General features: G+C 51.9%; 1 protein-coding gene across 5 annotated transcripts in view; it reads right to left on the bottom strand.

The window, feature by feature from the left end:
- DNAH9 (dynein axonemal heavy chain 9) overlaps positions 1 to 27625 on the bottom strand; it is a 149585-nt gene that overhangs the window by 83448 nt on the left and 38512 nt on the right. For all 5 annotated transcript variants that reach the window (XM_032129150.1, XM_032129151.1, XM_032129152.1 and 2 more), the window contains 13 exons: positions 26286 to 26460; positions 23631 to 23804; positions 22822 to 23029; positions 17798 to 17963; positions 16613 to 16715; positions 15437 to 15676; positions 12457 to 12618; positions 12020 to 12216; positions 8546 to 8708; positions 7435 to 7558; positions 5272 to 5414; positions 4161 to 4322; positions 2527 to 2760 (listed from right to left, as the gene is read on the bottom strand). In XM_032129150.1, the coding sequence (XP_031985041.1) occupies positions 2527 to 2760; positions 4161 to 4322; positions 5272 to 5414; positions 7435 to 7558; positions 8546 to 8708; positions 12020 to 12216; positions 12457 to 12618; positions 15437 to 15676; positions 16613 to 16715; positions 17798 to 17963; positions 22822 to 23029; positions 23631 to 23804; positions 26286 to 26460 (2251 nt within the window). The remainder of the gene's footprint in view (positions 1 to 2526; positions 2761 to 4160; positions 4323 to 5271; positions 5415 to 7434; positions 7559 to 8545; positions 8709 to 12019; positions 12217 to 12456; positions 12619 to 15436; positions 15677 to 16612; positions 16716 to 17797; positions 17964 to 22821; positions 23030 to 23630; positions 23805 to 26285; positions 26461 to 27625) is intronic.

Below are 27625 nucleotides of genomic sequence, written 5' to 3'. Positions count from 1 at the left end.
CTCCTGGCCCCACAGCCCCTCGTGCTGAGGCCACTTTGAGCCCACAGAAACACACAAAGCTCATAATTAACTTGTCATGGTACCAAGCAGCAGGACCCTGGAGAACACCAGTGCTGAGCGCCAGTCCTCAGAGCAGAGACACAGCCAGGTGACACCCAAGGATCAAAATCCTCCACTTTTGCTTTGAAAATGCCCCTCCACCCCCAGCACATCGCTCCGAAGCACAACCTGCAGATGACACACCTGAGAGAGAGAGAGAGGACTCATCACTTCCTCAGCCCCAAGACCAAGCATTTCCACGGGTGAATGTAAAGTTCAGCCTTTTAAATCCATATTCAAGATTGAACATGCTGGTGTGATTTCCAGTCCTGACAAACATCCACACTCTGCTTTCAAATCAACAGCAGATTTGACTGTTGCGCACATCTGGTAATTTAGGTGTTTAATTTTAGGCCCCCAGTGCTAATTTTAAACTCAAATTTGACATACTTGTCCTCACTGCTCTGCATCTTAATTACCTGCACAAGGAGGCACCTCTCACCCCAGCCTCACCCCAACCAGACACAAACATTGTGCTCTTTCACCCTTGTTGTGATTTGATTTTCCCATCCTTCCCATTGCCTCCAAGTCCTCCACCACTGCTTTGTGGCTCATCAGTGAGCCCTGCCCACACAGCAGCCACTGAAGAGAAGCCTGAAGAATGCAGAAGGGTTCCCATGAGTCACAACAGACCCGGGGACTTGTTCTCAAAAGATTCGTTTCATATCAGCTGCTCCCAAAAAATAAACTTAATCCATCTTATCCACCACTGGGGACTCCTCAAAAAACAGCAGCACCCCAGAGGTCCATCAGAACTATTGCCTGCATGGGTGAGGTGAGGTCAGGTGAGGTCAGGTTGTTGGAAAATATACCAAGTTTCAAATTTTTGATTTTTTAACTTCAGTCAGGTTTGTTTACCCCAGGGAAAGGGAATTAAAGTTTCTTTCCAGGGCCTTTCTCCACCAGGCAAGGCCTGATGAACTCAACATCTCAACAGACTGGGAGTAGCACAGAAGATACACAAAATACAATGACTGTCAACGGCCATTAATGAACATCAACCCCAAACATCACCCCTGGCATGGTCAGAGACACCTGGACTGGGAAAAGAGAGATAAGAGAACCAAGGAACGAGGACCTAATTAGCATCAGAGGTGAAGAGATCTGTAACCAACAGGAAACCAAATACAAAGAACTCTGTAACTTGGGACCAATGAACACTGAACCAACGAATCTCTCTGGGTTTTGACTGTATAAAGTTTGTGAAAAATCTGGTCAAATCCATGTGTCATGGAAGGATTTTCTCTGCACACCTGGGCTATGTGTGGGTGAAACGATTTTGGTTGCACATCCTGGCCAGAATAAAGGAATGCCTTGATTCTCTAACACTAAAAATATTGTTGGAGGGGTTTCATTTTTCCTGCAGTTTCAGCGGTGAGGTGAGGTGAGGTGAGGTGAGGTGAGGTGAGGTGAGCACTGAGGGCACGGCCTGGTCGCTCTGGTGGGTACCACCAGCGCTCTCTGCTACCCCTTCCCTACAAAGGAGATGCTAAAACCTGCACAGGACGTGGCATGTGCTCAGCCCTCCTGTGCCCTGCTCTGTGAGCAGAGGCTGTTTGAAGGGAGATGGAGATATCAGTGCTGAGAGGCACCAGCCCAGCCCATCCATCAGCCCAGGCAGGCGCGTGTCCCCTGGAGCGTGACAGACGTGACTGATGTCCCCAGCGCTACCCAGAGCGGGTGTGTGGAAGGGGATGGACCTGCCAGTCCTTCATTCTCACCAACCTCCCTGCACTCCTCCAGAGCAGCTTCAGGACAGCCCCATTTGCCACTGTAGAAGCTTTGCAAGCAAACATCTGTGAGAGTTAATAGGATATGAAATGGAGAGAAAAATGGGAGTGCAGCAACAGACGTAGATGTCACTGCAGAGAGGTTTGGGAAATACCCAGAACAACTTCCAGTCATTGCCAGAGGAGAGTGCCAGTGTGAGTCTTTAGCAGGGGGATTTTGGGATGACTAATGTGCATTTCAGACATGTATTAGCTTTCTTTAAAGATGGATAGCATAATGGAAGGAGAAATGAACATCAGCCTCATTTTAACAGCATGCACTATTTAGTTTGAAAGAGTCTTGCTGAAGTTATTGTAGATTTCCTGGATGCAGCTCCAAAAATCACTGACTGTCCTGTATTTCCTAAGCTGTTTCATCACCCCAGCTGAAATTTAACCACTAGAAGAGGATGGCAGAGTCAGCTGGATCCCAGTCTCATTTTATTTACTGAAATCTTTCAGTTACCCCCAAACAGCAGAGACTGGACACACACCTCTGCATTCTCCTTTCCAGCACAGAGCATCACTTCTGCTCCTCCAAAAACCCAGCTCAAGTCCAGACTAGAGCCAGGATCCAGCAGAATTTTTTTTTTCCCTGTAAAACTCTCCCTCGAATCAGACAAGAAAACAAGGAAAACCAACCCCAAAGGGTTCTGACCTGTGCAGAAGTGCTCTTGAGCTTCTCCAGGCCATTCTCCAGCCGCTCCATTTTTGCCTTTAAATCCTTGTCCTTCTTCAGCAGCAGGTTCTGGTAGAGTTTGATTTGCTCCAGGAAGGACTTGGGGGTGGTGTAGTTGTAGCGGCGCTCGTTGCTCAGGTACAGCCGGGACATCTCGTTGACACTGATGTGGACGTGGGCCATGAATTTGCTTATTGAATCTTTCACTGAATCCTAAAGGGAAGATGGGGAGATGAGGAGAAGTTGTTTTAAATAGAAAACTATATATAACGCAGGTCTGTGCTGAATAGAAAGGAATTTGGTAACTTTTCATTCTGCTGCAGCACAATCCGGGATGTAACACCTCAGCTGATCCCTTTTCACTGTTCTCTCTAAAATAACTTTGTTGCTCGTGTACTTTATACCTCTTTTGATATCTTTTTATCTCACACGTTATCTTACTCCAAGCAATTTCTCTACAAAATAACAGCTCTTATAAGTATAAATTTGGGCTTTTCTTCTGTACAAATGGGAAAAGTGCACACTCCTAAAAAGAAACATTGTAGACTTTATTCTTCCTAAATCCTGCCCAGACAAACTAAATAAACAGAAACGAATCTCTATTCTAATAGCAGGTTGTCAGCACTGGGAACTTGACCTATTTTTGCCCTTGAGAATTCCAGAGGCTCAGACTCAAGTGGGGAGAGCAGAGCGTGTGTGTTCCTTGCAGTGCTCAGGAGCAGCAGATTATTTTCTGTGGGTGTTTGGGGCTCCCTCTGTGCTGGCAGAGCCGTCCTTTCCCTGGCAGTGCCACCAGCACCCAGTAACACACCAGGCACACAGGAGCGTGGGGCCCGTGGCTCTGCTGCCGAGCTCCACAACCCTCTCCAAAAAACCTGGAACGTGCCTCAAGTTTGGTTTGGTTGAGTTCAACGCACTTCAGTGCTACCAGTGATGGACAGACACCAGCTGTGTGTCTGTCCTGGACGTGTTGGAGTGTCGCGACAGAGGGGAAACCCAGACGCTCAATATGAGCGATCAGCAGGAATCCAATTTATTGATTGTACCAGAACTCCTTATATACTAACAATAATAGGCTTTATGCATATTCGTAACGGCGCATTCTAAGTGGTTCACGTCGATTAAGCTGATTCTAAACCCCTCCTTAGACCCCCTTTCGTGGTCAGCAGTTCTGCCTTTTCCCCTGGCCTTCTAACCACAGATGTCTATTGTTTATACTGCCAAAACCTAACCTTGCTGGCTCTGCAAATAAACCCATAGTTCAGCAGTAAGGCTCAATGGTTGTTCAGTTACTGAGCAAGATACATGTAATATTCTGTAACTTCAGTTGTTACACAGGATGTGTGGTGCATTGTCTTATGAGACCTTGCTCAGCTAGCTGCAAGGGTCTATGTGCCCGTTCTCACGTAGCCAGCTTCTCAGATCAGAAAGCTGCAAAGAATCTGTATATCCCGAATCTATATGTCCCTTTTCACGTAACCAATCTCTCACATTGGAGGGCAACCTCACCCTCCTTTCAGCAGTGCCCACCTGGTGTGAGACACGGAGCCACTCCTGGCTGTGGCCAGCCCTGTCCCCAGGGTCCCCTGGCAGGAACCGTGCTGGCTGCTCACCTGCAGGGTGTCCATGTCCCGCAGGAAGCGGAGGCTGACGGACTCCAGGGCCTCCCGGGGCCACGGCTGGAAGCAGTCGAGGGTGGTGCAGCTGACCAGGGCCGGGAACCTGCGGCTGCGGAGGCGCAGCTTGGGGCCCACGGGGGACAGGCACAGCGCGACCTGCGGGGTACACGAGGGCAGGGAAGGAGGAGCAGGGCTGGGATCTGCCCCTGCAGCCCACCTCGGGCTCCAGCAGCCCCCTCCCAGGGAGGATCCCACCCCACCAGCTACAGCAGCCTCTGTGCTGGATCACTTGTGCTGTCTAAAGGCCCCCGGGTGATGACACAGACGGCGTGTCCCGCACTTGAGTGCACCTTCATGCCAGCACCAGGCAGCAAACCCTGGGCTCAGGGAAGTCCCTTCCTCAGGTAAAAGCACTGCAGCAGGCACCCCCGGGCCCCAGAAGCAGCAAAGGGGCACAGAAGGTCATTGTGCTGAAAAATAAACACCCCTGAGAGCTGGAGCCCAACCTCCCCACGGGGCAGCCCAGAGCATCTCCACCCCACACATCTGCACCAGGGTGGATGGGGAGCACCAACCCTGATGCCTTCAAGAACCTGGAAATAAAACACCACACTTTGGAGATAATATTAGTCCAGGAGGCAGCAGAAAGGCTATTTATTGGAGGCCTGCAGGCGCAGACATGGAAAATGTCCACACAATGCCCACCCCCAGCTGGGGTGAATACAGTTCTGTAAGTTTAGCAAATTGGCATATTTGACAAAAATCACCAATTAGAGACCTAAGAGGTGAGAGAATTTCCCCCCTCTCTAAATCCTCCCCCCTCAGATGGAAACTAAACTTTGTTCACACAAATGTGTCTCGAAGAGCTGTTTTTGGCCTTGGCTCCCAAAAAGAGCCAAGATAGGAGAGGCGCCTTGTACCCCCTGGGGCTTGGGGCTCTGGAATGGGTTTTGTGTTTCTGCCTAGGGAAAAAGTTGGGAGAAGTACTGGGACCAGCTACTAATGCAATAATAGGCTACAAAGGTGTGTGTAAAGAACACAGAGAATATACAAAAGGAGAAAGGCAAAAAATCATTCGGCACCAGCCCCTCCTGCTCCACCTCACCTTCAGCTGCCGCCGAACGCGCTCGATGAAAAACCTCCAGCAATTCTCCCTGGAGTCCACCAGCCCCCGGCCTCTGACTTCATTCCTCATGCTGCTGATGATGTTTTCCACTTCATCATCAGGAAAGAGATCCGGGATTTCCCCTAGGAGAAGGGGACACATTTGGGTTTACAGGTCTGGATGTCATCGGAGTCTTAGAGCAAAGGGAAGCTGCTGCCTCCCTCTCCAGGGGCTCAGGGAAGTCCCTTCCTCAGGTAAAAGCACTGCAGCAGGCACCCCCAGGCCCCAGAAGCAGCAAAGGGGCACAGAAGGTCATTGTGCTGAAAAATAAACACCCCTGAGAGCAAACATCCTTATGAAACACAAGGGAAGGGAACATAGAATAGAGTCAAAGTACAGAAAATCCCTTTTTTTTTTTTAGCTCTGCAATCTAATTAGATTACAAAAGAAACATTCAAATCCCTAATATGCCATAAGTGATAAAAAATCATTGTAGTTTTGCAAATGCATTAATTACACGAAAAGTTTTTGCAGCTGTTCAGGGCCATTTCCAGCAGTGGCCAAATAACTCTCAGATCCCCAAAACATTTTAAAAGTTAAAAATCTCGTAAAAACTTTTAAAATTTACTAGTTAAGCAGCTGACTGCCAAAAATGCACCCAACCAACTTATTATTTTTATTATTGTTTCCTTAATTTATCACATATTCACTTCCTTTCTGGCTTCTGATTTGATTAAAATCATCATTACTGAGTCAGATACTTTCAATATGAGCACGAATCACTTAGGGAAATACACTCATCAGAAATCTGCTCATTTATCAAAAAGATTAGAACATATTTTGTTCTAGATGATGATAACAAGAGAAACAAGTAAGAAAGACACCTTCCACTATCCCAGGTTGCTCCAAGCCCTGTCCAGCCTGGCCTTGGACACTTCCAGGGATCCAGGGGCAGCCACAGCTTCTCTGGGCACCCTGTGCCAGGGCCTCCCACCCTCACAGGGAAGGATTGTCTCTTATCCTGTCACTTCAGACCCTTGTCCCAAGTCCCTCTCCAGCTCTCTTGGAGCCCCTTTAGGCTCCAAGGGGCTCTGAGGTCTCCCCAGAGCTTCTCTTCTCCAGGCTGAAGAACCTCAGCTCTCTCCTGAGCTTCACCTTCAGTTATCAGGTGTCTGTGCATCTGCACCACATGTAGGAGCTGGTGGGAACTCCTCCCCACCCTCCACATCAAACCTTGTCCTTGCTCCCGATTACAAAATCATCACAGCTGATTCAGATGGGAGAGCATCAGAGCTTGTGTGCTGCTGAAGCCATCTGGCCACCAATGTACAGCCACACCTCTGGAGCTACTCACAAACAGTTGTGCTGCTGATTCCTCACCTCTCCCCATCCCTGCAGGGACCTGACCCAGCTGGTGCCTTCCCCACCTGATTCACAAGGCAGAGAGTGGCAGGGAGGCAGTGGCAGGGATCTGCCAGGGAAAATGGGGACATGCCCACTCCAGGTGTCCTCCGTGGTCCTGGTGACACAGCCTGCACCCCCAGGGGCTTGGGAACCGCAGCACACAGGGATGCTCATCCACACACACCACAAAACAGAGCGCTGGCACGGACACCGAGTGCCCTGCAATGCTTTGGGTGAGCAGCAACTCAAAAACCCCAATGCATCTGGAAAAACAACAGGGAAGGGACTGGCGTGGGATAAGCAGCCAGGTGACACACACTGACACAGCCACCCCGTGGCTTTGCTTCATCCTCCAGCTTGCAGATACTCCAGTCAAACCCAGTGTCCAGAAACAACCTTAATTCAAGAGGTGGATGCACGAGATCCCCCGGTGAAACTCCTCACCTGTGATACATTCCTTTCGCTCTGTCCCCAGCTGCAATATCCCAGCAGACTTGTCCCTTAGCAGCTATGTGCAGAATCCCAAGACATATGGAAAAACGGGTACAAGACACAAGGGAAAGACAAGAAATGTCCCAGCTGATGGAGTGTCCCTCCCCAGGGAGGCCCGGGCACCGCTTTTACTCGAGCGCTCCACCCATGCAACTTCCAGCTCATTTCATCCTTTGCCCCTCTGTCTATTCCAGAATTCCAGGTGCTACCAGGAGCAAAACCCCACTGGAGAGGGGGAGAGGAGAAAGCAGAGCACGAGGGCTGTACCTGATGCCAGGAAGTCGTTCACCAGCACCAGGAACTGCTCGTCCGCCACCTGCGCGTCGCTCAGCAGGAACACGGAGCCCACGCTCTTCAGCCCAGCCTTCAGGTACAGGTTTGCCAGGTCTGCCTGCAGGTGGGGAACCAGGAGGGCTTACAGCTACATGCTGCAAAGCCAGACCCAGCAATGGGAAAATTCAGAACTTGCCCAGTCACTGAGAACATCAGCACAGCCGAGGGCTGACACTCAGGGCTGGGCTGGGATGTTCTCAGGCCTGGCCAGCTCGGAGCACTGCCAGAAGACCCCAGCTCTGGCTGCACCCCTGTGCAGACACACTCCAGCAAGGCATTTGCTCCTCTCCACGGCATCATGTGGTGCCTGGAGTGTTTCAGTACCTCAGGATCACAGAATCATTCCATTTGGAAGAGCCCTCTAAGGTCATCGTGTCCACCTGTTCCCCCAGAGTGCCCAGGGCCACCCCTAACCCGTGTCCCCAGGTGCTACATCCACATGGCTTTTAAATCCCTGCAGGGACTGGCACTTCACCACTTCCCTGGGCAGCTGTGCCAGGGCTGGACAGCCCTTTCAGTAAAGAAATATTCCCCAATATCCAATCTAAACCTCCCCTGGCCCAGCCTGAGGCCGTTCCCTCTCCTCCTGTCCCTGTTCCCTGCCAGCAGAGCCCGACCCCCCCGGCTGCCCCCTCCTGTCAGGGACTTGTGCAGAGCCACAAGGTCCCCCGGAGCCTCCTTTGCTCCAGCCTGAGCCCCTTTCCAGCTCCCTCAGCTGCTCCTGGGGCTCCAGCCCCTTCCCAGCTCCGTTCCCTGCCCTGGACACGTTCCAGCCCCTCCATGTCCTTCTTGTCCTGAGTGTCCCAGAGCTGTCCCCGGCACTGGAGGTGCCCCAGCAGTGCCAGCACAGGGGACGGGCACTGCCCTGGCCCTGTTGCCACCCAGGGCTGGCACATCCCGGGTGCCATTGGCCTCTTGCCCACCTGGGCACACCTGGGCTCACGGTCATCCTCCTCCATTCTGTCTCTCAATATTCAACAAGTTTCCAGGGCGAGTTCTGATTTTTACTTCCTTCCCCTCCACCTGACCCTTTCAAGTCCCCCACCTTGAGGTCAGGGACGCCGTATCCTTTCCTCAGGGTGATCTGGAAGACCTCCAGGGAGCTGAGGAAGGCTGCCAGGCGGGTCAGGCTCTGCTTCCCGGTGCCGCCCACGCCGACCAGGAGCGCGTTCCCCCGGGGCGCCTCCAGGATGCGGTTGATGCGGCAGCTAAATTGAAGCATACAAAATCTCTCATTAGTAAGAGTGTTTTCCTATTTCTCTGCCCACTGCTTTTCCATACATATTTTATTCACTAAGAAATCGTATTCTGAGCGGGATGAAGAATGTCGGTCTCGGAGATGTGGTAGCAATCGATGCGCGTCTCTGCTGAGATCTGTCCAGAGGATGGTGCTGACGAAAAAAAAGCCCCACTCTGGTGGCAATTCAAAATGTGCCCAGTTTTTTTCCACCTGCCAAGTCCTGCTGGACAGAACAATGTTCAAGTGAAGGCCTGGGTATCTTTTCAGGGAGGGCAAGGGGAAAAGGACATTGATATGCAAGAACTGAGAGCAAAATTCAAGGCTCTGATCCCCCTCCCCAGGAAAGGCCTCTCTTCTCAAGGCATCTGGGATTCGTGCACAGGTGAGGAGCTCTGCTCTGCACCACAGCACATTCACACATGGCTGGAATGGCACAAACCTACCCAGAAAACAATCTGTATTCCTTAGTTATCCACACCACCACCACCTAAGAGTGAGATTTTCTCACTCTCACAATGAACTTGCTGTTGCTTCCCAGGTCTGCTCACCTGTCCTGTCTGAGATCTTACAGTGAATTCTGTCTGCCTCCCTTTTATCCTCTTTAAGCAAATGCTGCCACCCCCACGTGTTGCCCCCCCAGGTGAGGGGGGTTCAGAGGATCCCACCTGTGGAACCCCCACTGTCCTGGGACTGAAATACAAGCCCTGTTCCCCTCTCCACAGCTTTTATTCAGCTCCCTTCACTATTTTCCTAGATAAATCTCATTATTTTTCAAGTAATACTGTGAGAAACACTGCACTGCTTTATTACCACTCCAGTATTTTATAATCTATGCACAGACTCTGACTGATTTTTTATAATTTTATAACTTAATCATTTACTAATTTCTGTGAAATTATTTCTGTAAAAACAATCCAGTCTGTGAGGAGAACTTTAGCATTCCTGCTTCGAGTTCCCCAGGCCAGCTCTGCCCGTGGTCCCTGCCTTGATGTGCTCCCCAGGGCTCCGTGCTGTGACACAGCCGTGGATGAGGTGACTGACAGGCATCCCCCATGGCCCTACATATATTAAGTCATCAAATGTCTTCTTTTCTTCTATTTTTGCTCCCAACTGAAAACCTTCAGCAAATTCAAGCTGATAGTCAGAAGCTGGTTGAGATGGAGGGAGTTGTGTATTTCAGCCAAATGCAATTTCCAAATGCAATGAACGGGATTCACTCAGCTCCAGTGAAATTGGGAAGTTGTGCTGGATACCCAAACCTCGCTTTCCTCGTTACTCTCAGTGTGAACTGGAGGGGCAGGGCCGTGTTTTGTAAATTCCAATTGCAAATCCCGATTTACAAGAGCAAGAGGAGCACAGGGTCAGTATTCCTGTGACCATTCTGCAGGCAATGCAAGCAGAAACACGCATGGACAGCAGGTTTCATGGGACCTATGGATAGAGGAGGGAACACCCAGACTGTCAGGGAAAATTTGCCCAGCCCAGTGGCCAACAACGCGGGTTGGGAGCACTTGGAACAGACCAATTTTGTATATATATATATATATATATATATGTGTGTGTGTGTGTGTGTGTGTGTATATATATATACACACACACGTGTGTGTGTGTAAATGCTACTCCTGTATATGTATGTATATATATATTAAATTATATATAAAAAAAAATATATAACTTTATATATATATGTATCTTAAAAAATAAATATATATATATATATATATATATATATATAAATGAGAATTGAAACCACCCACCCTGGTGTGCACCAGCTCAGGGGCTTCCTTCCAGCTTAGAGCCCCAAATCTGCACCTCCTGGGACAAGGTTTCCATACAGAATCAGCTCAAACTCTGATTGCCAGGGTAGCTCCATCTCCTGAAGCCACCCAAGGCCAGCTCTGCATTTCAGCACCCAGAAGTGACTCTGTCTCTGCTGGGATTTCCCCAGGCTGGGTGTGAGAGCTGGAGGTCCCCCCCCAAGGCACGTAAACAGCTTCATAATGATCAGTGGGAAGCTTATTTTCATATAGTCCCACATGTCCAATCTCCAGCTGGAATCCATCTGCACCTCCAGGCATCTCCATGCAAGCAGGTTTTCCAGAGGATCAAAGCAGTCTAAATGCCTGCACCCTTTAAAAGGAGTAGCCTAAATGCACACAGTACTTCATACAGAGGAAAATCCCACTAAGGGCCTGTGTAAATGTGGCTCTAAACCAGCTGTCAGCACTTAGGGAAACCCCAGTACACCCTGGCTGGCAAGGGAAGACAATAAAGCACCTGAATGTCACATCTGATAAATATTTGTGCCACATGCAGAGCTCCAAGGGCCAAAGGTTTCATGACAGCAACCAGACCAAAAAACCACCAGCACGCAGAGCCTCTGGCTGGAAGCCCCAGAGTTTGGGACATTCCTTCCAAACACCAGTTTGGAGCAGCGCAGTGTTTGTGCTGGACACAACACCTGGGCAGGTGAAACGTTGGCTCCCCCCCAGCTCCACAGCTGTAATTCTCCCAGAATCATGGAATCCTCAGGGTTGGGAAAGATCATTGTGTCCAACTGTCCATCATGGTCACGACTAAACCACATCCTCAGGTGTCCTGGCCACGTGTTTTTTGAACATTTCCAGGGGTGGGGACTCCACCACTTCCCTGGGCAGCTGTGCCAGAGCTGGACAACCCTTTCAGTGGAGAAATATTCCCTAATACCCAATCTAAACCTCCCCTGGCCCAGCCTGAGGCCGTTCCCTCTCCTCCTGTCCCTGCTCCCTGCCAGCAGAGCCCGACCCCCCCGGCTGCCCCCTCCTGTCAGGGACTTGTGCAGAGCCACAAGGTCCCCCCTGAGCCTCCTTTGCTCCAGCCTGAGCCCCTTTCCCAGCTCCCTCAGCCTCTCCTGGGGCTCCAGACCCTTCCCAGCTCCGTTCCCTGCCCTGGACACGCTCCAGCCCCTCCATGTCCTTCTTGTCCTGAGTGTCCCAGAGCTGTCCCCAGCACTGGTGGTGCCCCAGCAGTGCCAGCACAGGGGACAGGCACTGCCCTGGCCCTGCTGCCACCCCAGGGCTGTCATCAGCACCCCCACAGCCTTTTCCAGCTTTCCAGCCACTCTGCCTCAGCCTGGAGTGTTCCATGGGGTTGTTGTGCCCCAAGAGCAGGACCTGGCACTTGGCCCTGTTGAACTACAAATGATTGGCCTCAGCCCATCTCCCTCCATCCCCTGGGAAACTCCACCAAACAATCTGCACAGAGAAATGGTGGGAGCATGAAGACAGAAGAGCCCCTTACACATGGCACATGGCATCCTCAAACAGCACCAGGTTCATGGCAGCGTTGACTTCGTTGTAGTTGTCCAAGGCTTCCACGAGGATCTGGTTCAGCTCCTGCCAGGTTGGAACTGCCCTATAGCCAGGTTCCCCGAGGCCTTTGGCAAAATGGCAGTAAATATTCATGCGTTTGGCCTGCTCTAAAGTGTCCTCAATGTCCTGTAAAAGAGAACAAAATAGTACAGAACAAACACAGGAAAACCCACTGCAGCTCTGAGCCACCTCCCCAGGGAACAGCATTTTTACGTCCACACAGTTGCACCTGCATGTGGAAAAGGGGAAAGAGGTACAGGAGAGAAAGAGTGGGAAAAGAAAATCCCCAGTACTGACTTCCCTTCCAATAAGCCCACTCTGTTCTGTTGCCATCAGCACTAGAGCTCAGCAGCCCTCAACGCTTACATCGTAGCACTTCTTCACCATCTCCCGCTGGATTTTATCAAAAGTGTCGTAATCCATTTCCTCAACCATCCTATCCCGGTACACCCGCTCTGACTCGTGCAGGTAGAGCTTCACCAGGTCCTGGGGTTGCTTCAGACATTCAGGGGTAGAGAACAGAAGGCCCTGTGGAGAGCAAGGACAGTCAGGAAACCCAGGCTTGACCCTGAGGGACCCAAGCCCAGCACCCAGTGTGCTGAGTCCCCCTCACAGCAACCTGCACCCAGGTTCTGGGCAAACCCACACCAAACACCCAAGGGAATGTGTCCTGTTGACCCAGAACTCCCAAAGCTGCTTCTCAACCCAGAATGATTTGGGTTGGAAGGGACCTTAAAGACCATTCCATCCTCCCCCTGCCATGGGCAGGGACACCTTCCACCAGAGCAGGTGTCCAACCTGGCCTTGGACACTGCCAGGGATGGGGCAGCCACAGCTGCTCTGGAAAACCTGTGCCACAGCCTCACCACCATCACAGCCAAGAATTCCTTCCCAATAGCCCATCTAAACCTACTCTCTGGCAGTGGGAAGCCATTCCCTGTGTCCTGTCACTCCATCCCTCGTCCAAAGTCCCTCTCCAGCTCTCTTGGAGCCCCTTCAGGCACTGGAAGGCCACAGTAAGGTCACTTCAGAGCAATCCTCAGGCTGAACAAAGCCAATTCTCCCAGCCTTTCCTCCCAGCAGAGCTGCTCCATCCCTCTGCTCATCCTGGAGCCTCCTCTGGACTCCCTCCAGCAGCTCCAGCTCCTCCCTGTGCTGGGACCCCCGAGCTGGACAAGTGTTTCAGGTGGGGTCTCATGAAGGAGCACAGAGGAGTGGAATCACCTCCCTCAACCTGCTGCCCACACCCCTGGTGGGAATGCCTGTTTCCCACATTCCCTTGAAGGTTTACACTCATTACACCCATTTTGATCCCCCACCCAGCCTCCCCCGGCCGGGCTGGGGTCCTGCTCTCAGCAGGTGGGACCCTTCCGAGCCAGGCACCAGCCCAGATGTCCAGTTTTTTCCATCCAACCCCATGCACCCCGTGGGTGCTTTGTCAAGAAGGAAAAATAGTTTGCAAATGTTACTGGCGTCTTTTTGTTTTTTAATCAATTAATTCTAATTAGGTGCATTCTGCCTGCAGGAAATATCAGTTGCTGTCTGCTTAGCACAGTGTGTTTACCATGAACTCTATTAAAATGCATAAAAGAATTATATTTCAAAGAGGTGTCGCCTATACTAAGCCTATTAACAGCACACAGGGTTTTCAATGGTATGAATTAAACAGACAGCTTTTATTCCTAACATCTAATTATTTATACATTAAATATTTAATGCATTGACAGCAATGTAAAGCAGGCCCTCTCAGCTCACTGGTCCATGGCTCAGATTGTTTGGGTTTCACATTTGTCATTACAGCTGTCAAATTATTTTATTTATTCCAGGAAAAAAAAAATGGTGAGAAAAGCTGACAACTCAAAGAGAGGAAGGAGAAACGCATCAGATCCCAAACTGGTTAAAACAGAATTCAAAATCACTCAATGCCTCTAAAATCCCTTTATTCTAAAGACCCCCACACCCCAAAAGCACGAGGGACACGTGGCTGTGGATCACTGCATCTGGGATGGAGCTGGGGCCAACACTGAAGAGATACAAACAAAAAAAGAGCATGGAGAATCTCTTGAATAGAGGAGGAGGAGCATTCCTGTCACTGCCCTCTGGCCCAGCACTGGGATCTGGCAGGATGGTTTCTATTATCCCCCAACCCAATTAAAGCTTCCCATTGAAATGCTCCTGTTCTCTCAAAGCCCAGCTTAACTGGGAGGCAGGATTTAACATGACCCACATCTCACGTCGGAGCTGCTGGTGCTCAGCTGAGCGCAAGTGACAGGCCTGACTCCTCCTGACACTGTGGAGTTATTCACTTGTTCAAGGTCCTGTTCCTGGCTTTCCCTGTCCTGTCATTCCTCCAGCTCCTGTCTGATGGGCAGGCACAAGGCACTGAACTTCCAGGCACCTACTTTGTGAAACAGATGTTAACAAGGACAGTGACAAATCACCAGCTGGGGGTTTAGAACAGGCTATGGTGCTGACCCTTGGTTTGGCTGCTGAGGAATTTATCAAATTGTATTAATCAGCCCGAAACTCTGAAAGGCTCTTGAGCAGGAACACCAGCTGCTTCAGAGCATGAGACTGCTGGGGAAAACAGAAAAACAAAATCTCGTTGAGGACAGAAAAAACCACTTCTGAAGATGAACAAGTTCCCTTTGGTGCAGCGGCTGGTAATTCAGTTTCAGTGGTAAAATCAAAGCTGGTTTGGATTGATTTACCAGCTCTTTAAATGCCATCCTGCACTCACAATGCTGAGCACCTGAGAGGACACACTAGCACAGCCACCAAGCTGTCCTGGCTGTGGCACAGCAGCTGAACCCGTTACTGCTCTCCTCTCCTCCGCTCAGGGCCAGCAGCCCAGAGAATCCACCACCTGCCCCATGCAATCGGAGCTTCCCTGGCTGGTGGGGTGGTGCCATCGACCCCCACACTCACACGAGTGGGGTGGGGCTCCCCGGGACAAGCCCAGCTCCACCACATTCACAACAGCCACTGCACGAAGGGCTGAGGTCAGCAGCGCAAAGCTCCCTCCAGTTGGTCCCTTTTCCAGCCAGGGGACACTTCAAACCCCTCAAAATCTGCACCTCCTTCTGGAACTGTGCACCCCTCCCCACTGGCCAGAGGAGGCTGGAAAGTAAATAAGCTTTTGACTGATCTTCCCCCAAAGTCACGGGTGATGGCTCTGGAATGCATTCAAAACCAACCAGGAGCTGGGGAATGGCCCAAGGTCACCCCCTTTGCTCAGGGGACACCCCTGCTGTGTCATTACTGGGTGGGACACTGTGTTTGGCTCACCAGCTGCCTGTGACATCAGGACAAACTCCAAGTGCCACAGGACAGGAGCTGCACTTACTTGGAAGATATTGGAGAAGTCTCTGAGGTTGAAAACGTAGTGGAACTTGACAGCTGTGGGCAGGAAAGTGGCAGCCACCTTCCGATGCAGCCCCAGGGCCAGGGCAATGAGCTGCTGGGCTGATTTTTGCACAGGCTCTGTGAAATTCCCACTGGCCAGGTGCTGCACTAAGATGGTGCTGTAGATCCTGGACAAGGCCTCCTGATCAGGGTTGGAGAGGGCGAAGACACAGAAGTGACGCTGAGGAAGAGAAAGTGAGACACGGAAAGGTCAGAGAGATGGGCAACCACCTCCCAGGCCAGTGCCCTTTGGAGGACCTGCGGTGGCTGGACACAGCACTAAATAATCTTCCACTTCCCAGGAAAGGTTGTCCCAGATGATCCTTCGAGGTCCCTTCCAACCTGGGATGCTCTACAATCCCATGACTTGCAGTCCACCAGAACCATCTCCCCCTTCCAATTCCCCACAGAGGACAGCTGGCAGGTGACACCTTCTGCTGGCTGAACAAGGGGTTTTCGATGGCATTTCGCTAGGGAAGCTCAGTCCACTGAAGAGCTGGAAGGTCTGGAGGTCCCACTGAGCCCCGGTAAAGCTCAGTCCTGTCTGTGGAAGGAGCAGGTGCCACCTCCCAGAAGACCTTTTGCTGATTTGGAACTTGCAAAGAAAGGGAACATAGAATGGGTAAGGTTAGAAAAGACCTCCAAGATCATCAAGTCCAACCTTTGAACAAATCCCAAACCATACTGTGAGGTATGCCACATCTACTCATTTTTGAACACTTCCAGGGTTGGTGACTCCACCACTTCCCTGGGCAGCAAGTTCCAATGCCTGACCACCAAAAGACTTTCACAAACCATGGTCCAGCAGGAAACACCAGCAAGAGGAAGGTAAAATCTGCCTGTCTGAACCACTTTTCCTGAGAGTTGCGTCCAGCTGGCTGGGAACTTGTGACTTCTTCCTCCCACTGAGCAGCAAAAGGAGAGGAAACACAAAGAAGGGAGGAAGGCAGCAAATCTGCTGCCTCTCCATCAGGAATTCCAGTCACTGCACAGATCCGTGCTGTTCCCACTGATTGAATGACAGCAGGATCTGCCACAGGCTCTCCTGGAGCCTTGAACCTCAACAATCCACCCAAAATCAGGGCAGGGCCGTGCCTGCCGTGGCGCAGGGCTTTACCTGGAGCCGGGGGTTGATGGTGAAGCTCCCCGCAGTGGGGTTCATGCAGGACACGTACTGCACATTGCTGATCTCCTTCAGGGACAGCCTGCTCCTGTCATACCTGGGGGCACAGCAAAAGCCACAGACGGTGACTCCAGCCAGGGCAGCCACCACTGCTGTGCCTTGAGTGTGTCTGTGGGCTGCCAGGACCCTTGTGGCTTCTGGGGGTCACACTCTGCCCCTCTCCGGGGGCAGAGACTGCTGCATGTCTGCACATGGCCCAGCACACAGGGCCCTGCTCCTGGGGGACATCCCACCAGCTGGCAACAAGTGCTGAGCAGAGCTCTCGGGTCAGACCCAGCACAGAAATTGTGGGAAATCACAGGAATCACTCTGGTTTGGGCCAGCCTGGGGTGGGGGCAGGCTGCCTGCAGGGAAGGATGGGCGGCTGCTGGGGTGCAGCAGAGCCCCGAGATCACTGCTGGGGCCGGGGCAGCCTGAGGGGACAGGAGCTGTGCCCCTGTCCCTCCTCAGCACCCTGGGCTGAGCTGCACCCGCCGTGCTGAGGGGTGCAACAGCACAGAGGTGCTGCTGAGAGCGGGGCAGGGAGCCTGGACCTGCCCAGGAGGGGACAGGGGGCACAAGGTGTCCCCCACCACGGGGCATTGCTCACACACACACCCAGAGCCCTCTTTTTGCCCAACCTCCCCAACACCCCAACACCCCCAGCCCTGAATTTCTGCTTCCGCCCCACTGTCCCCACGGCTGGGAAGCTTTGGCTCAAGTCCAGGCACACACACGGCTGAGGAGACCGGGAATGGCTCTGTGGCTCTGCCTTGCTTTTCCCGTGGGAGGGCTGTGAGCATCCCTGTCCCAGCAGTGCTGTAAGACACTCCAATCTCCTTCCAAAACACTGCCGCTGCTTTTCCTACAAATTACCTCTGCCTGCAGACCGACTGTTTGTTGCTGCCTGACTGAAAACAGCATCAGGAGCTCACACAGCAGGGGCACTCCATGGCCTCCCTCCATGCTCAGCCAGGCAGGGAGCGTTTGCTGGGGACATGGGACACCCCAGGCTGCACAGTGTTCACCCAGAGCCTCCCAGCCAGCTCCAACACGGGATGGGAGGAGGGCTCTGCGCTGTGACTTCACCTCAAACCCCATTCCCAAAAGGGTCTCAGCCCAGCCCCAGCAGGCTCCTACCAGTGGCCATAGTCCAGGTGCTGCCTGAGCAGCGTGTGGGGCTGCACGGTCCCGTAGGCGTCCACCTCAGGCATGTTCAGGTCGTCGATGAAGTACACGAGCCTCTTGGTGCCTGGAGGGCTGTAGTTCCTGCCAGCCTTTTTGTCCAGAGGCTTCTCCAGCACACCTGTAGGGGCAGGAGTGACAGGAGAGGATTGCTCAGCCCAGCCCTCTCAGCTCCACCTGGGATGTTCAGGGCTTTTTAGGAAGGCAGAGCTGCTCTTGGCACAGGACGCTGCTCCCCAGCAGGACAGGGGCTGTTCCCATGCCAGGGGCCCTGTCTCGAGCTGACAGGATGGTGGCTGTCCCCAGACCCGGCCTGGGAGCCCTGCAGAGCCCCCTTGGGCAGATTTTTGGTCCGACTCAACCCAAATCACCAAGTTTTCAATGCCTCCTTGCAAACAAAACACAGCAAACTGCTACAAGCCAGGTCTGCCTCAGAGCAAACACAAGCTTGTCATGCACGAGAAAGCCTTTTGCACCCCTCCTGCGTGTTTGTTTAAACTCAATCCTCCTGGCTGAGATTACCCTGATCCCTAGCACAGCACAGTGAGTCCTCCAGGCTGCCTGTGTCCCCGAGCAGGGACAGCAGTGGCTCGGCACTGGGGTGGAGCCAAGGAAATGCTGGAGCACAAAGCCCATGAGCAAAGAAATTTTGTGAAAGAAAATGCATTTTTTACATCTTTTAGACAAAGGAAAAGAGCGGGTTGAGGGCCTGGACAACTTCAGAACAATCAAAATAATATTATCTGTTCAAATGCACCAAAGAGAATCATAGAATCTCAGAATGGGTTGGGTTGGAAGGGACCTCAAAGCCCACCCAGTGCCACCCCTGCCATGGCAGGGACACCTCCCACTGTCCCAGGCTGCTCCCAGCCCCAATGTCCAGCCTGGCCTTGGGCACTGCCAGGGATCCAGGGGCAGCCACAGCTGCTCTGGGCACCCTGTGCCAGGGCCTGGCACCCTCACAGGGAACAATTCCTTCCCAATATCCCATCCATCCCTGCCCTCTGGCAGTGGGAAGCCATCCCCTCTTATCCTGTCAGGGCAGGCTCAGGGTGGACAGCAGCAGGAATTTCTGCATGGAAAGGGTGCTCAGGCCTTGGCAGGGGCTGCCCAGGGAGGTTTGGAGTGCCCATCCCTGGAGGTGTCCAAGGAATTCCTGAACATGGCACACTGGGCTGGAGACAGGGTGGGTGAGCTCGGACTCGATGGTCTGGGAGGGCTTTTCCAACCTCATGGACTCTGTGACCAGACTGAACAGCCCCAAACACCTCCAAGTCCCCTGATCCTCTCCCCAGCACCACCCAAACCTCCAGATAACCCAACAAGGCTCAATTCCAACGCGAGCTGTCCCATCCCCACCCAGTTTTAAACGGGATCCCACCCGAGTAAGGGAGAGCACGGAGAGAAAATCTCTTTGGGAAGCTCTGGAAAATTCCCATTTGTTTTAGCAGACGGCTGAGGTAACGTGTTGCTCGAGACTGTAGCATTTTGGGAATATTTACAATGCTGGAGTGATATTTAATGCAAATCACCCCACACTGCTGCACAAAATGTTTTATAGCTTATTGATTCCTTTCACTGCAGCCTGAGCAACCTTTCCTGCCTCAGAAAGGGGCAAAGCAAACAGCAGCAGTTTTTCCCTGCCTGGATCCTGGGATGATTTGGATGCCAGGGGCTTTCTTGGAGACCATCCTCACTCCCCAGTGCTCCCAGTGCTCCTGGAGGTGGAGGCAGAATTTGTTTCCCTGGCATAGTGTGGGGCTATCACCAGCCCTGAAAGCAGCTGCACAGCAAGGAGCAGTCCTTTGCAAGCAGGGACAACTGGGAATTTTGATAAAAAATTGGTGCAAATGCACACTTCAGCCATTCCTTATCAAGGGTGAAAGTTATTAAGGAAAATTTATATTCCCTTTTTTTTTTTTTCAGACTACAACTCTCGCAAAGCCCCATTTGTTTCCTGCTTGGGTGCCCTGCAGACAGGCTGGTTACCCACGAAGAACTCAGCTGTTTTCTTGCCACAGACACTTCTGCACAAAGGCATGAATTGTGCTGAGAAAAATGATGGATTTTCCCTCAGTGGAATCTCTCTCCCCCTTCAATAAAACCACAATATTTGAAATTTCTGGTAGCAAGTCAAATTAAGTGTTTCAAATAAGCATTTAATTTAAATTTAATTAGGCCTTAATTAACATACAGAATCAGCCCTTTTCGAGGTTAAACAAGGATGCGGGAGATTCATCACAGTGAAATGCAATTACTGGGGATGAAGTGACATATTTGTGGAAGTTGCATTTTAATTCAAAGCCTATCCCACAATAATCCTGAAGGGTCCCTGCTCTGAGCTCCTGACACAGCCCCTCAAACACTCACTGCACACCAGACTGGGCAAGTGTGGATCCTCTCACCCTGATGGCCAAGGGGGAAACGTTACCCAACCCCAAAAAAACAACATTTATTGTCATTTTCTCAAGGAAGATCTGGAGTGGGAAGGTGTGGAATGAGGGCAGGGCTACAGCTGATGGAGGAGCAGAGGTCCAAGAGGGCAGGAAGCAGCACACCAGAGGTCCAGGCTCCACAGGAAGAGGGATTTGGTCACAATACACCAAAGAAAATCCCCAAACTGTGCCCAGGTTTGGGCACAGAAGTCTGGCTCCTTTGAACCCCTATCCACATAAAATTCTGTAAGCCACAGGCCCACAAGGATGGTTTGAACCACGTCCCTGTGCTTCCCCTAAAGAGTGCAGCTCTGAACTTTAAAAATCTCTGTGCCCACAGGCACCTCGACTAAGAATTCCTGGCTTTCAGGTCGGCTCTTTCTAAAGTTAATAAAAATTAAAATCCCAAACTGCTTCGGATTCCCATTTTACAAATCAAAAGAGGCACCTGGTGGGGAAGAAAAAAAGCAGCCAACTGACAAACTCCACAAAATGGGGCAAATTAACTAAAAAATGAGCAGTAGGGAAGGATGCCAAGCAGCATAAATCACACTGCCCTGCGATGAAGACGTGCTGGGCTCTGCAGAGGAGGAAGGGGCAGGCTCAGCCCGGAGCTCAGAGCAACAGGGACACCCTGTGCCTGCCCCACACCTGCTCACACTCACCTGGGCAGCTGGGGGACACCAGGGTCCCCCCAGGCAGCTGAGCACACACAGCTCAGCCCCCTCCCCAACCAAGGGCACTTCCTACCCCAGGAGGAGGGGGAAAAGGGAGGTTGCAACCATCACCGTGCCCATGGCTGCGAGATTGGCCAGAAGGGGAGGTTTTACCCATTTTCTGCTTGAAGGACAAAGGGCTCAAATGATTTGCTGTGTGCAGAGGCACCAGCAAGTCCAGGAAGCCTCCCAGCCTGCCCCAGAGAGCAGATGTGGCCCCACAGCGTGGCCCCAGAGCATGGGTTGGGGCTGTGCTGTCACTCCTCTGCGAGCAGATCGGCCTCAGAGAGCAATTTTAAACTGCAAAACCTTCCTGAAAATGTTTGCAGTGCTGGGAGCCTGGCAAAGCAGGGATGAAGCCAGGGACACTCATGTTCCCAGCTGGCACCACTCAGCCAGGAACAACCCAAAGAGGGAAGGTTAATCCCTGGTCTGCCCAGGGCTTCACAGAATCTCAGAATGGGTTGGGTTGGAAGGGCCCTCAAAGCTCATCTCCTGCCATGGCAGGGACACCTCCCACTGTCCCAGGCTGCTCCAAGCCCCGTCTAACCTGGCCTTGGGCACTGCCAGGGATCCAGGGGCAGCCCCAGCTGCTCTGGGGAAGTAGGAGAAGAGCTCAGTTGGTCAGAACATGGTGCTCATAATGCCAAGGTTGTGGATTTCACTCCCAGAGGGGCCATATCCTTAAGAGCTGGACTTGATTATCACTGTGGATCCCTTCCAACTCAGAATTTTCTGTGATTTCAGGACATTTAGGTTAAACCCAGCTGCATAAAGGAAGCAATTTGGTTCATAGTGACTCGCAGTTGTAATTCAACTCAAAACCAGGTTGCTTCGTTAGTGGTTAATACATAAATGTCAAATTATTTTCTCTCTCATTGGACACCATTCCAAAATGAGACACCTTTCAAGAAATTCCTGCTTTTTCTTCATCTCTGAAGAGACTACACAGAAAAACTGACCCGACCTCAGTCTCAAGCTTAATTTTTCACTGATGTTTAAAAATCCTCATCAGTGATATTCTCACGGACTTCCCTGGGGCTGGGAATTCCTTGGGGGTCTGAGCCCCCCAAGTCAGCGAGCTCTGTGCTCCTGGGGAGGGGGTGTGGGACCTGCTCCAGGGGCCACGCTGGGCTGTGGCAGGACAGGAGGACAGCCCCAGGAACCAGCCCTGGCTTCCAGCCTGCACATATCCATTAGCACCATCCTCACTGCTAATTGGGATGCAATTCCCATCATTGCACCCTGAGGACAGTTTGGATCCTCTTCAAGAAACCCATCCTATTCAGCACAGGCTTAAATTCCAGCATGTTAGAGACACACTTCAAGTCAAACACAAGCCGTAAAAATTGCAGCAGATTGAAGCCTGGGCTTTGGCACAGCCCTGAAACAGAGTGGTGGGGTTAAGAATGCAAATGCTCACGTTGGAAGATGGCATCTCCACAAAACCAGGGCTCTGCTGAGCGGAGTTTCGCGGTGGGGTCGTGGGTGTGCCCACAAACGGCACGGGCAGCTCACCCACGGTCTTTCCTTGAGCACATCCCACTCCAAACCCCAATGGATGCCCCAGCAATGTCACAGAATCACAGAATTAACCAGGCTGGAAAAGACCTTTGAGGTCACTGAGTCCAACCTGTGACCCATCACCACCTTGTCACCCAGCCCACGGCACTGAGTGCCACATCCAGGCTTCATTAAACACCTCCAGGGACGGTGACTCCGCCACCTCCCTGGGCAGCCCATCCCAGTGCCCAGCCACCCCTTCTGTGAAGAAATTCCTCCTGGTGTCCAACCCCGGTGCAGTTTAAGAGCCAGCCAAGCAGCTTACCTTGCAGCATGGCAGAGGTGGTGTAGTAGTTCAGGGGGACCTTCTTCACCAGGTACCTGTCGGTGTCCAGGGAGCAGAGCGTGTCCCCCAGCAGCACCGACTTGCCCGTGCCAGCAGTGCCCACCAGCAGCACGGGGCGCCGGCGCTGCAGCAGCCTGGCCACGAGGAACCTCACCCGAACCGTCTCGGCCGTGGGCACCAGGCAGGCCTGGGGGACACAGCAACCAGGTGAGTGTCCCCAAGCCCTGCCAGCACCCCACAGCCACCTCCTGGGAGAGCCAGGAATGGGTAAGGTGACCCCTCGGGAAGGAATGATCTGCTGCTGCCAGACGTTCAAGTCCATCCTTCCCGGTGAAGCCCTGGGAGCAGCGTCTGGATCTTCCCACAAACTCACACCTCGCTAAAACGGTGACGATTTTCACAAGTCACCTGCTCCCTGTGGTGCTTCTGAAAGGACAGACAACTGGCAACCACCATTCACTACCTGAGGAACTCTTTTTCTGGCCCAAACATAAACCCATCTCTACTTGCAGCCACGCAGAGTGACAACGTGCCATGGTGTCTCAGAGGCTTTGTCCCTGCTCTGTCTCGCTGCTTCTCTCTGCACCCTGGGCACAGCAGCTCCCTGCCCCTGCTTTTTGGAAGATGGATGGACGTTGTGCTGTTACAGTCAAAGCACAGCAAAAAAGATGGGGAATTGAGTTGTATCCCACAGGGAATTCCATCAGTGCCTGACCTTTCACCAGGCTTCACTGAAACACTAAAACACAGCACCTCCTCCAGCCCAGCAGCCTGCCAGGAGCACCCACCTGCAGTGGCATCTCTGGATCGAATTCAAACTGGGGAATAAGTTTAGACCAAGGCTCAAACTTCTTTGTTTCCGGATCAATGTAAAAGTCAAAGACTGTGCCCTGAGAAGGAAACTTGATCGTCTTGAATTCTGCCACCCACCACTTGCTGAACTCCACTCTGTAGTCCACGAGCTGCCAAAGAGAGGAGAAAAGAGGCAAATCTGGAGAAATTCATTCGAGATGGAGAATGTTATTTATCCCAGTCCACCAGAGTGGGATTATGCCTTAAAATATATTCCACAGCATAACAACCTTATCCTTTTTCCTATTATTAAGTCTAATTTTTCACTTTCTTCATTTTTCCTCATCACTCCTATTTATTGCCCTAAATAATGCATCCTCTGTGCTGATCACTCCTGGTGTGCCTGAGATCAGACAGATGGATCAATTTGAAAGAGAGAAATACGTGCCTATGACTAAACAGACACTTGATTGATTTTTGGTGCCTACTTCTTCCAACAGACAAGGACACCACATCCATCTCCATCCATGGCCATGGGTAGTCAGAGCATGCATACCAAATCTCTTCCTCACAAACCACACTGCCCTGCACACACTTAGCTGTTGCTTTCTGGCTTCTTTTCAAGCAGGACTGCAGCCCCCAGTGCAGCAAAGCATGGGACAGGGACTGTGCTCCTGTGGCTCAGCTGTTTCCAGCTGTTTCCAGCTGTTCAGCTGCCACAGAGCCCAGCAAGCTCCTGCTTTCCTGCTTTCCCCATTCTCTCTTTCCATGCATGGGGATTTTGAAGCACCTGAACTTTGTTTTGGGAGCTGGGGTGACAGTTTTTGCTTTAGATACTAAGTCAGGATTTGCAGAATGTGCTTAGTCCCCTTCCCTGCCTCAGGTTTCCTCTGTGAAACTGGGCCGGTCACTGTCTGAACCTTTCCTGTGCAGAGCACAGGGACTGCAGCCCTCAGCCCTGGGGAGAAGCAGGGGGGGAAGGAGGGGGAAAGTGCTGCTAAAAAGATGTCTGGGAGAGAGCAGACGCATCACTGAGCCAGTTTTAGCAGCACAGTTTGCTCCTGGGGCATCTCTACCAGGTCTCTCCTCCCCACAGCCACCCCACAGGCTTTCCTGGGACCAAGTGGGACCTTGGACTGCTCAGCCTCCATCAGGAAACCTGGCTCTGAACTGAGTGTCCTCTGCAAAGCTCCCTGAGCCACCACACATCAAAAGACCAGAGGACTTGAAAAACACATTATTAGCATCCAGGATTTTGCAGTCTCGTGCTACCCAGAGAGGCAGAATGACTGTAATCCCCTTTCTCCTGTCGTCACAACTCCTCAGCCCGGCAGCAGAGCAGGGATGTGCAGCGCTGCTAAAAGCTTTCTCACAGTGGTGCTGGGAGGGGCTGCCTGCCCTCCTGAGCCCTTCAGTGGAGCAGTCCCAGCCCCAGCTCTATTGCCAGAATGGTGTCGAGCTCACACTGCTTCCCTTAACAAAAACCCCATATGGATTTCTGCTAATTCCAGAGCCTGGAAATGGCAAACCTCTCATCTGTTTTTATAGAGGGGCCCCGCTCCCCACCAACGAACTCCGAGCAGTGGGAAGCCTTCCAGCCCGTTTCTCCTGACATTTCGGCAGCAAAAGGTCACCAGGAAGGGCACCTTCAGCAGGGAGCAATAAACAGCTTTTATATTGGATCGTTTTTCATCAGGCTCCCCCTCGCTCGGACGCTGCGCGCTCACGCTCTCCTCCCTGACATTTACAGAGCACCACGGGCAGCAACGTCCGGCATCCTCCCAGCGGGATGCTGAGCCTGCTCCCAGCTCCTCCTGCCACACCTCCAGCTGCGCCAAGGCCCTGCCATGCCAGGACTAAGTGCACTGGCACGGCAACGCCGTGTCCCAGTGCCACCGACCGCGCTCCAGCCGACCCGCGAGGGACTGAGGCAGCAGCTCGTCCTGCTGGGCACGGGCCAGCTCTGCTCCCCAGGCTCGGCTGGGCTGGGCTTTTGAGTCACCCTGCACTGACAAAACCAAGGCTGTGGTTTTCCCAGCTGGCACATCGGGAATGGAGGGTTAAATCCTCCGCAGATCCAGGAAAGCTGGTCTCAAACTCCATGGCCTCGGGGTGGTGGCACCAAGGGAACACCACGCTGAGCTTGGCCATTGTTTGTCCCTGAAATACCGACTGCCCTGCCCTGCTGAGCACCCCTGCCTCGTGTCATTCTACCAGGAATCGAGGATGGCCAGCTCTCATCATCCCCCTGTTATTATTAATCCTGGTGACAGAGCTGGTTTGTGCCACAGAGCCCAGCATTTACCTGCACAGTCAGGTGGCTGGGGAATGCTCCGCTGATGGATTCACCTGATAAATCCATCTTAATTTGATCACTTTATGCACATCCACAACCTCCATAAATTAACATTTCTCCCCAGTGAAATGTTTCTGCAGAAGCAAACACCCTCCACCCTGTGACCCCACAGCCCTTCTCCAGTATCACCACCTGGATAATGAGGTCTTTCATGAAAGGGATTGTTTAGTTCAGGTCTCCAGGTCAAACAGCATCACTGACACAGCTTTAGGCCAGGGGAAAGTAGAAAAAAGTAGGAAAAAAAAGGCAATAAAAGGCTTCTTGAAAGATGCTGATGTGGCACCTCCCTTCTTACCTGGTCCTGAAACATGGATCCACCAAAGGCCCAGACAGCAGCAAAGACAAAGTGAAGTTCATAAAGCTCCTTGGGACAGTCGGGAGGGGTGTTCTCCTCTGTCAGGAGGCATTCCAGGAGGTAGCACAGCATCTGAACCATGCTCTGCTCAGGAATGGGAATAATCTTCTTAAATCTGAGGGATGGAAATTGAAAACATAATTGGGAAATATAATTGGGTGAAGCACCGGGGTTGCTCCCAGCCCAGGAAAGCAAGGCAGGAAGGCTTTGCCAGAATATCAGCATTTTCCTTGTCAGCAGTGAGTGTCTCATTCCCTGGAAAAGCACTAAGGAGAACACCCGTCCTCTGCCTGGACCCGCTGGCACTGGCACACACGCACGTAATAACAGTAATCAGAAGTTTCAAGCATTTAAAAACTTTGATCCTCTTGAAAAGAAGTAAAATCGAGGAGTTGCTAAAGGCGATGATTTCCTGGGAGCGTGAGGAGTTCAAAAGCGGTCAAATAGAGGAGTAATAAAATAAAACCTTTCATCTTGCCATTTTACATTCGTTTAAGCTACACTTACAGAATTCCAAACTAATGTTGTAGCAGCACTGAAGTCCTCCATAAAGTAATTAGAGCTATTTGAAAGGTTGGTTCTACAATTTCTGAATTAAGCAAGCTCCCAAAATACTCCGCTTGGGGCTGGTGCAGCTAATCCTGAGGATTTCATGGTCTGACAATTGTTCAGCAGAGAGGGCTGGAGATGCTCGATGGGCTTTGCTGCCAACAGCTTTAAAGTTTGGGCACCCAGAGAGCAGCTCCCCAGCAAGATTCCCAATTCCCAGTCCTAAGGAGCAAGACTGGCACTGCAGCAGCTCCTCCTGACACCCCTCGGGGGCTGCTGGTGCCCAGGTTCAGTTTACACTGACTTTTCTTCTTTTTCTTTTTTTTTTTTTAATGAAACTGCAGGTATGGGCAGCAAGCAGAGGATGGAGAATCATAAAATCATGGACTAGTTTGGGTTGGAAGTGACCTTTTAAAGGTCATCTATTCCATCCCCTGCCATGGCAGGGACACCTTCCACTATCCCAGGTTGCTCCAAGCCCCGTCCTTGGACACTTCCAGGGATCCAGGGGCAGCCACAGCTGCTCTGGGCACCCTGTGCCAGGGCCTCCCCACCCTCACAGCCAAGAATTTCTTCCTAATATTCAATCTAAATTTCACCTTGTTAAACCATCACCCCTTGTCCTATTTGTCACGTTCAGTGGTCAGTGTCCAGCCATGAAACATGCCCAGGCTGGATGCCCACAGATGGACTCAACTGTGCTCAAATGCTTCAGGAAAGAAATCCAAGAG

This window comes from Corvus moneduloides, chromosome 19 (genome assembly GCF_009650955.1).
Source record: "Corvus moneduloides isolate bCorMon1 chromosome 19, bCorMon1.pri, whole genome shotgun sequence".
In the NCBI taxonomy this organism is placed as follows: Eukaryota; Metazoa; Chordata; class Aves; order Passeriformes; family Corvidae; genus Corvus; species Corvus moneduloides.
Note: the sequence above shows the minus strand (reverse complement) of the source record. Positions and strands in the feature narration are given on the sequence as shown.